The 11,039-nt window shown below is 38.2% G+C and overlaps 1 protein-coding gene across 1 annotated transcript; it reads right to left on the minus strand.

Annotated features, from left to right (window-relative positions):
• Positions 1-267: 267 nt before the first annotated feature.
• Positions 268-7,884, minus strand: LOC139446358 (uncharacterized). Its single transcript, XM_071227695.1, has 5 exons — positions 7,613-7,884; positions 7,334-7,388; positions 4,999-5,062; positions 2,537-2,574; positions 268-612 (listed from the first exon to the last, which is right to left on the minus strand). Exons 1-5 carry the CDS (start codon positions 7,882-7,884, stop codon positions 475-477), a joined length of 567 nt encoding a protein of 188 aa, XP_071083796.1. The 3' UTR covers positions 268-474.
• Between the last annotated feature and the right edge of the window lie 3,155 nt (positions 7,885-11,039).

Here is an 11,039-nt window from a genome sequence, read left to right on the forward strand (position 1 = left end):
CTTAGTTTACAAGACAAAATACACATGGTAATCTTAATAAAGATTCTAAAGTGTCCCCATCACGACAGGCTACAAAAATTGTAGCGGTGATCTTATTTATGCACAACTCTTAGTTTATTGAATTAAGAAAAAAGTTCTGTGGAACAGTACAAACATCAAAAATGAAAAATAAAATAAATTACCATAACTTTTTGAGGTAGTGAGGTTTGCAAGATCAAAGTTACCCCCCTTTATAATAGTTGTCTCATGATTGCAATTTGGGTTTACTTTAAGGATAACTATGTAGAATCAAATTTCTGTAAAAATGAGGTAATGCTTTTTTAAGCTAGTGTAATTTGAAAATGGCGACTAACTTTTAAGGTTAGCTAGCCCACCTGGCCAGCAATATTATTTCACACACTTAAAGCAGATTTTCTCATACTGAATGCAGATTTCAGTGTGACCTTTCATGCAAGGCCAGGTCAGAAGTTGTACTCACTTTCCATCCTCGCCAATAAATACATGGAACTTCATCATGTCTCCCCATTTGATGAAGTACTTGAACAGATCAGAAGTTGTTGTTGTCAGAAGGAGGTCAAACACATAGAGCGTTCTGGCACTGTTCTCATCCACCTACAGCAAATGAATGGATTGATTGAGGGATGGAAGGGTGAATGGATGGATGGATTGATTGAGGGATGGAAGGGTGAATGGATGGATGGATTGATTGAGGGATGGAAGGGTGAATGGATGGATGGATTGATTGAGGGATGGAAGGGTGAATGGATGGATGGATGGATTGATGGATGGAAGGGTGAATGGATGGATGGATTGATTGATGGATGGAAGGGTGAATGGATGGATGGATTGATTGATGGATGGAAGGGTGAATGGATGGATGGATTGATTGATGGATGGAAGGGTGAATGGATGGATGGATGAATGAATGAATGAATGAATGGAAGGATGGATGGCTTGTTGGATGGAAGGGTGAATGGATGGATGGATGAATGAATGAATGAATGAACTGATGGATGGATGGATGGATGGATGGATGGATGAATGAATGGATGGATTGATGGGTGGCTATATGTATGGAAGGGTGAATGGATGGATGGATAGATGGATGGATAGATGGATGGATGGATTGATGGGTGGGTGGCTATATGTATGGAAGGATGAATGGATGGATGAATGGATGGATGGGTGGATGGATGGATGTTTGGATGAAAGAAAGGAATGAAAAGATCTAATCTGCTACAACAGATTGAAATGACATTTAATATTGTCAGTGATGTTTGTTACACCAATATCTAAATAACTCAGTATCTAATAACATCACCACATGTTAACACATTAAAGTCAGTGTCACATCTCTGTAAGCATCCCTTTATAATGGGTGCTTATTTCCTCAAGGCTGTATAATTAAATTTTCCTTGAGTTCATTGAAATTCCTGCATTCTGATTAGCTGAATTGGTCACTTGTTATTGCATTCATTTCCCAATGAATGTAAAAACGTAAGCCAAGCCCACCAAAGCGGACTACTTTTATTACTACGGAATGTCGCGGAATCCTAAAATTACATGCGAGGGAATTCCCTTTCTGTTCACGTGTATCGCCATGCATTGGATAACCCCAAAATAATCGAATTTGATGAATGGAACTTAGAAGAAGGTAATGAGAACCAACAAATTTAATAAAAATGGGAAATTTTGATGGGATGGTTCGGATTACGAGCACAGAAAGCAAAATCCCAATTAGCTCGTTGACGGGAAAATAAGAGAGTAATGAGTCACACGGCTTGGTCACATGGTTCCAAAACGCATGCGCGTGGGAAGGATGCATTTTGGTGAGATGTTAATCTGCTGTCTGGATTTCTACTCCCTTTAAGGAATGAGATGAGATAAGCAGTAAGAATAAGTCAGGATAAGAACCACAAGTCAGTTATGAGCTGCAGACCAGTTGGATTTGACCAACTAGGTCTACCCCTGCTTCTAGTTCTCCCTCATGGGGATTCCAGGTTAGAGTAGGTCCACAGCAACCTATGCAGGTGGTAAGAGGCGACCAGATGGATCGGGTGGCCAGACTTACTAACTTGGTTGACAGCATGTCATCATACTCTGAGGGCATGGATCGCTGCTCATAATATCAATCACTGAATCGTCTTACCCAGGATCAAATTATTCATGCGCCGCCCTCATATAGCTGGAACACTGCTGAGTGTCGTGTGAACCAATGAGAGACGGATAATCCATAATTCCAAGTTTCAAGTAGGTTATTCTAAATTACATTTAAAATGAGATAATGATTAATGAAATGTTGAATGTCAACCCTGCAGAGAAACTTCACTGACTGCAGCCTATTTTTCAGATGACACAATGTTATCAACTTGTGATGTCATGAACAATGGATGACAGCATATCCATTTTGAAGCACTGTGATGTCATATGGCTTCAACTGACCAATCAGCATTGAGAATCGCCAAAATATGCAAATATCCAAAAGTTATTACACTCAGTCAGTGACCCTTATGGGTAATATTTCTTTTAATCTTACCTTTGGAGGTAGGTGATGACCCTCAGAAGGTTGGTCTCCTGGAACACAGACAAATGAATATTGATTACAAATATTTTCTTGTGCATCATACACATTGGATATTGATTGTTTACCCTGTGTTTTCAGAGTTATCAAGACCTGCTCGGCCTCAAGTCTTCAGCAAATGTAAAAAAAACATTACAAAAATGAGTGAGTGACCAATATAGCGAAAGAGGTTATTCACATAACTGCATTGGATGCCATGATAAATTTGAAACAAAACAACAATTTTTCCCTAATTTGGCAACTGAGGGTATTTTATTTGGAATCCTAGACAATCCCTGATTCAACATACAGCACTAACAAGAAGTTAAAGAACACCTTTCATATTATTCTTTAACTTCTTTCAAGTCGTCTATTTTCACTCATTTGGTCCAGTCTGTTAAAATGCTGTTTGAGATGACTTCTAATTCGCATGTTCACGTGCTGTCTCAAGTGTGTCACATGTCAATAGAAGATTACATTATACATGTCTACAATACCATGATAGCAAGATGGGGCACCTTTGGGAATGTTTCCCTGCAGTAGAGCAGTGTTCCCGTTTACCGGTAATTACCAGTTTTTTACTGGTTAAACTTGGCTTGGACCGGTAATTTATGTGACTGCCAGTCCCTGTGGACATAAAGCACATAAAGTACTTATAAATCTTTGTTCATGTTGTTGTTGAACAAAACATTGGTGACATTCATGTAAGTACATTTTTTCGAGCAAAGTCAGCTTGTCTGTTACCATCAAGGTTTACCCTTGTCTATTTCTAGCTTAAATATCCAGTTGTAGCGACTTCATCTCGAAATATTAAAAAATAAAGAGAAAATTGTGACTGAAGTATTTGTGAATGACATATAGATCTAACTAAGTTACTTCAGAGATGATATCTTTGCAGGAACATTTTTAGAGTTGCCAGTCCACAAGGACTGGCAGTTTCAAAAGCAAGCGGGAACACAGGTAGAGTTCATGTACCGTATTTGACATAATTAGCGCCCCGCTCTAATAAGCGCCCACGGCAATATTTGTTAATATATTGGCAAGTGAACAATCCCAATTAGCACCCCTTCCGATTGATTAATGTACACAAGACTTATTTATTCGTGTGTAATACGCACTCGTGTGTTATATGCACCCTTAATCATGGGCAATTTAATTCTGGAAAAATATATCTGTCGTACATAAACAGTCAGGCCGTCAGCATAAACCACGAAATTTATCTTTCAACTCTGTTTTTTCCACCAAAATAATATTCTAATAAGAGCCCCTTATTTCTAATTTTGAGAGCGCCCTGGGCACTTATTATGTCGCATAAGGTATACGTGGTGACCAGGGGTCCGGAAAATTTAAAATCCCAATCGGATATTTACATTTATGCCACGCCCGCTTCAAACAGTGTGTTTTAGTACGACTTTTTACACACAAATTACAAGTTGTTACGTATTCATAATATGATGAATTATGAATTGTTTCAATTTAAATTGTTTAATTCACCGGACAATTAATAACAAATAATATCATTTTAGATATATATGGAAAACATACGTTTGTTTCTGTTATAATAACGATCTGTCAACGTTGTGAACGGTCTAATTAATATTCATGAGTCTGCTCAAGTGTACGCGTTGTAACATTTGGATCGAGACTATTATCCCATATTTGGTTATCACGTGACCTTATGGGAAAAGTTTTTTTTTAAACTAAAGATTATTTAAAAACAAGACAGATAATATAATCATAAATCCTAAACTATCGTTGATAGCAATAGTTATTTGAATACTTTTTTATCTGTACTTAATTATTGACCATAAAAATTTTTGATATCGATCGTCACAGAAAGCAAAATGGCGGTCAATCAAGATTCAATATACGACTAACTACTGAAAACAATAAAATCTGCAAATCCTCGTTGTATGTCAACCAAGTGAAAGTCGTTAGCCACGACTTACAAAATGATCATTCAGACTTTGAGGGTTTGGCAGATCCGCTCGACTGATCTGCATCGGTCGACTGGCTGTCGTCACGCTTTCGCTTCTTGTCTGAGGTTACGTATCGTAGCATTGTGAGGATAATGAGGTACATCGATGATGCAAGGTATTTATGTACAGTTGTAAACACACTTTACTCAAATTAACAAGATGTTCTCAGTAATAAATCCTCGATTAATCAGTGTCAACTCAGTTTATTGCCTATTACAGTGATTGACCGATTGGACTATCATTCTAAGTACGATGTATTTACAGCAATCAAAACAAACAAAGCTTGTCAGTGTAGATAATCTTCTTTGTGTTACAACTGCAGACAGACCACTGCAGACCACTGGTGACTACATTAAAAAAAGTTCTGTAAAGACATAAACGTAGACAAACTGAAAAGTCTCCATTGGGAGATTACGCACTGTTGTTTTACTATTAGGCTTTTGAATGTTTTCTACTCACCAACTTCCCGAGACGAGTAGCAATGGATGCAATAGTTACTTCCTTCACTGTTCTTACTGTTACACTGAAACATAGAAATAGGGTGCTGTTATAAATTAATAGAAGATGAAATTACATGAATTTGGATATTCATAATAATAATATACTTATTCTGATGTAACACATTGCAATTAATAAGCAATAACAGAACCGAAAATGTGCTTCTTCCTGCCACGGGGAACCCGAGCCCTCGGTTACAAATCAGGAGTCATTTGTCTCTGACCCCTTTGCTGTCTCAGCAGCGATTAATAGTAGTTGTCAGAAAGAAATTCAGCATCACCATTAGCAGTCGCAGACGTAACGTGTACGCGTGACGGCTCTGCCGTCTCTTGTACGCGAGACGGTGCGGTCCGCAGTACTCAGTGAAGCGCTTGATACTAATTAATTCAATCACCGTGGCTGTGCTGTCACCCGCGACCTCCGCGAAAGTAATTAAAGCGCTATGTAAAATCATCCACTGCCGAGAGGGACCACAACAATCCACCCAAGGTCGTGACTGGCGGGTCGCGTGTGCATCGGGGCATCCGCCTTCCTATTTTCACATACCCTATTTTCGAACAGTTAAAACATGTCATTCTTGACTGGATACACTTGAAAGTGTTCACGTCGAAGCTAACGACCAGTTATCGCCATTGTTTCATGTTATTTCTGGCATATTCCGTGTATACTCTGACTTCGTGGTACCGCGACATTCATCGTATCGCGGCATTTGTGATTTCCGGTCGCTCACGCGGGACACGCCTTTTAGCGGGTGTCTGTTAATGACAATCAGTAACCAGGAAGTGCTCGCTCCGTAAACAATTTCAATTTCCTCGGAATGTTCCGTCTGCTGCAAGTTAGGGGTCATTATCGCATTGATACTTACTTCTGGTATCTTTTTATTTTTTTTATTATTGCCTTACCCCCATCTGTCAATGGACAGCGATATGACCGGCAGTTTCCCAAATAAACTTTCTCTCTCGACCTGAACTAGCTCATCTACATATTCATGGCGACTAATAAGGTAACGGAAGTTACGTAGCCCGCACATTTTCCCGCACTGTGGTCAGGATATATTAGGAGATAATTTGGGCCAAAGTGTCATACTTAGCAGTACTTTCTTCACTAGTAGCCTAATCATAAATACATACTGATTAGGGCTGGTCGGTGAACAAATAAATAACATTTGAGCAGATATCAATACCTGGACAAGTGTGGTATAATATATAAATATATATCACAAAAAAACCAGTGTTATCACAATCCCCGGCCATGGGGCACCTCAGAATTTTGTTTGTTCATAAAGTAGTGAATATAAAATATTAAAAAAGAGTCCAATAAAGCCTTAAGAAGAGATAGGCACTTGGACCGCTTTATGTCATCAGAAAATATGATTAAATGTGAAATTAATACATACAAAGGGCCCTTCTCTAAAACAAAAATTCAGTCTTGATAAGTATCTCCTAGATAAGCTAACTTCAGTACTTGAGAAAACTTGTCGCCATTGGAAACACTGCACCAAGTAAAGTAACATGGTTCAAGGGCCGTAATTTATGGGACCCTATTTTGAACTCAGTCTTGACAAGTATCTCTTAGATAAGCATGAAGATTTTCATTCATGCAACTTCCGTAGTTTCTGAGAAAACTTGTCCCCATTGCAGACACTATGCACCAAGTTAAATAACATAGATCAAGGGCTGTAACTCTGTAAACAAATAATTTATATGATCATATTTTGAACTCAGTCTTGACAAGTATCTCTTAGATAAGCATGAAGATTTTCATTCATGCAACTTCCGTAGTTTCTGAGAAAACTTGTCCCCATTGCACACACTATGCACCAAGTTAAATAACATAGATCAAGGGCTGTAACTCTGTAAACAAATAATTTATATGATCATATTTTGAACTCAGTCTTGACAAGTATCTCTTAGATAAGCATGCAAGCTTTCATTCATGCAACCTAGATAGTTTCTGAGAAAAATTGTCCCTATTTCATGCAGTATGCACTAAATTGAAAAGCACTGAGCAAGGACCATAACTCTGTAAAAAAAATGAATTTACAACACCAATTTTTGAACTCATTTGAGATCATGACCAGTAATATCTGTGTGTAAACTTTCATTTCTCTGACTTGTAATGGTTTGTTTAGAACATTTGTCTCCTTCGTGGAGGGGGATAATGGATAATTATATTGACTTGCCATCGAGTAGCTCAGAATCTCCATAGTTACAGTATTACATAAAAACAGGTTCACATCAAGGTCAGGCCTTAACCACTAGACCACCCCACAATAACCCGTATGTGAAGAACTCACCTTGGCACATCTCCAGCCATCATTCTGATCTTGACCCATAGAATCTGGTGGATCTCTGTAACAAAAATAAAGGTTGAAGGATATAATTCCTTTAAAACCAGGCAGTATGTTTTGTTAGGGCTTGACGATACAGTGAGACAGCATTAAAACTCTATTACAAAACAAGAAGGTCCGAGTATTTATCATAACAGAATGGAAACATGATACACTGGATAAGCGAGGATGAAGTATTTAACCATCAGACATCTCGTACAAAATACACTGACTGACAACACCTACCCTGACTCATATCGTGACATCTTGGCATCAGGAAATCCACTAAAATCTCCCCTCAAACCCTGCGCCAGCCGTTTCCCCCTTCCACCACCACGCTTGTCTCGCAGGGACTTCAAGGCATGGGTTATTATGCTCATCCTGGGGGAATCAGTTTCAATCTCGCTGTACCGTCCATCAGGGGGGTTCTCATCTGCCCTTCCCCTTTGGTTGATCACAGACATTGCTGTGTCATAACCTCCTGGCCACTGACCTTGACCTTGCTGATAGCCTTGCATGGTGGTGTGGGCTCATATATTCTCAGATATCTGAAATGGTGAGATTATTTAACAATTAATTCTTTCAGAAATGGGATGTCGACTGAGTATCAGTCGAACTGGTTGTAGCAAATGTTGTTTTACATAACAGTAGTCACTAACATGACTAAAAATGTTAATGTTTTTTTGTTTTTTTGTTGTTTAACGCCACACTCAGCAATATTTTAGCTACATGACAGTGGTCTGTAAATAATCAAGCCTGGACCAGACAATCCAGTGATTGATCTACACAATTGGGATATGATGACATGCGTCAACCATGTTTGCAAACCTGACCATCTGATCACAATAGTCGCCTCTTACGACCATGACGACAAGCATAGTCGCCTTTTATGACCAGCATGGGTTGCTGAAGACTTATTCTAACCCGGGTCTTCAGGGGTCATAAAATCATAACAAAACTACTGATGCAGTATTGATGACGTGGAAACTTTTATTGGGCAACAACTTCTTCCAAGTTTCACGTCTAAACATTCAACCAACTTTTAAATGGCAAACAACATGATCAAAGACATGTTTTAGTACAATATGTAGCATACTTCTATCACATGAGTCGATAATTGTACTCCACAATACTGACTGGTCTATTCAAAGCCACAGTACTGGAAAACAGGTTTGTAGAAATGTGGTTCAACATCACATTCAAAATTATTTTACTCATGGTGATGTGTATACAAGTGTCTGTGGCTGCTTGTACTCGTCCGAACTAATTGCTTATACATGTTTTAGTGCCAGGTGACTGAGATACCATGCCACAGTTCAATATGACTGAGTCAACCATCCTGTTAATGTCGAGCGCAAGGCAAGGTAACAACAAGTACCATCTTTTAACTGTCTTTTAACTTTTAACTTAGTTTTTCACTAATGCACAATTTAATCAAACCTGATCAAATGATAATTTTGCACCAGAAGAATCGTATGTAACGATGTTGTATTGGTTGCTATTTGTAAACTTCCTGTCTGTAATGTCATGTGACTGATCATATAGTGCATCTATTTTTAACTTGACTGTCATCATGGAGGTGCTCAAAATCATGTTACAGGAACAAGATGGTGCCTGATCATGCTGATTGACACGTCTCACTTGGCAAGGCATTATCACGATTACATTGACAACATGTGGTCATTTGACTGTCCAATTGTAAACAGAAATAATTGTTCTCAAAGGTAAGACTTAATTTTAGTGTATTGATTTTGGTTTTAGACACATAATGAGAAATTCTTTTCAGGGGCTCGAAAACACAGTACGCATGGATACATGTGTGGAACAATGAATGAAGAATCTAGATGATTAGCATGATTAACAAATACAACACAAGTCGTAGTTGGTATACTAGAAAACCTGTCATTTTCTATTATTCAGGATTTCACTGTTCAAAAAGTAAATATATCATCAGTGTATGACATGCCTGTACTAACCAACTTAACAAGATCATTCAACTGGTTCAGAGAATTATTTTGACATTGATCTTGCAATTGTCAGTCTTCAATTTAGCAATAGCTTGTACTTCTACACCTATTGACAACACTGCACTGGCAGAGGACTAGAGCGCTTTCAACATTATCTTTGGGCTTGCTTGGCCCTCTTTCACCACGAGCGCTATCAACACTGATTTTTTACTAGTTTTCCAGAACAGACAGTTTGTACAACAAAACAAAGGTTACGCATGAGGCCCCGTATGAGTAGTATGTAATCTATACACAATAACCCATATCATTTACCATAACAGGAACAAAATTCTGGATGAAATCCGTGGATTCATTTAACACATGTCGTTTACATTCGTTTTGTTGACCGGAAGTATTTTGTGCCTCAGCAAGCTCCTCACAGGGAAGGTGTCACGCGCTGGGAAGGGGCTTGTGTGCACACGACCACACATCGAAGCTCCTTGCACAGAAAGATAAAGAGCGGAAGACGAAGGTGCAATTTGTGTTTCTCTCTGAAAGTGTACGCTCACAAATAAGTCTAATTTTTGGTTGTTTGTTGAGTTCATTTAATTTAAGGCCATTAGCATTTATTTAATGAGAATAGATGTAGATCATTCTGGGTAATATGTTATTGCACATCGTACTAGTTCCACTACAGAGCTGCCGTCTCAGTCATCATTTATGGCGTTCAGATATTTGAAACGACAAATGGACAAACTGTGTGGTGTACGTTTGTCGGTGTGTCGAAATTTTCTGTTTTTAACGCACAACAAAATCTTGGACAATACTTAGCAGTGTCTCCAGGAACACTGACAAACCAAGGAACATAATCGGGGTGAACCGGGATTCGAATCCACAATCATAGGTTTCTGGCTTGCCCAAGGGACTCAACTCTGCACAGCGTATTGCGGCGCCTCAGACGACTGGGCCATCCGTGCCCCCATTTCACTAAGAACATAGATATATAATTAAACAAGAATGGGGAACAAAACATTGTACATTTAGTTGTTATAAAAGTAACGCCCGAGTTTATGATTGAAGAAAACTTTGAATTTTATAATATTTAAAGAAGTACAGGAAAATGAATATTGTAATTTTCTTGCCCTTAAAATGCTATTAAGAGAGAGAAAACCATTTACTTTAATAAACGTGTATGGTCCAAATACTAACTCGCCAGCATTCTTTGAAACAAATAAATGGATATTGTCAATGAGTTTGCGTCGGATCACTATTCCATCTGTGGAGATTGGAATTTTATCCAAAACCCAGACATTGATCTGTATAACTACAAAAACGCAAATAAATAAATAAATTATATAAAAGCAAAATATATAGTAATCATGCGATCTCGGGTATAATGGAAAGAAATGGACGAAAAACCAACTCAATATTTTTATCCTTTGAAAAAAAGAAACTATTTGATTAAGGCTCTTGCTAAGCTAGAAACAAACAAAAAATGGTGAAACTATAACTGAAACAGAAGATATCATCAAAGAAACTCACTGTAATTACCAACATTTGTACACATAACAGACATATGAAACGTAAACCTAGATGATGTCTTTAAAGACGTTAATATTCCAAAACTATGCGCACCACAACAATTAGGTCTTGAAGGCGAGTTACAATAAGAGGAAGTTTTAACGTCTTTGAAAATTATGAAAACTGAAAAAAGTCCTGGTCCTGAT

Source organism: Haliotis cracherodii, unplaced genomic scaffold (genome assembly GCF_022045235.1).
Source record: "Haliotis cracherodii isolate W230 unplaced genomic scaffold, xgHalCrac1.p SCAF_6, whole genome shotgun sequence".
Lineage (NCBI taxonomy): Eukaryota > Metazoa > Mollusca > Gastropoda > Lepetellida > Haliotidae > Haliotis > Haliotis cracherodii.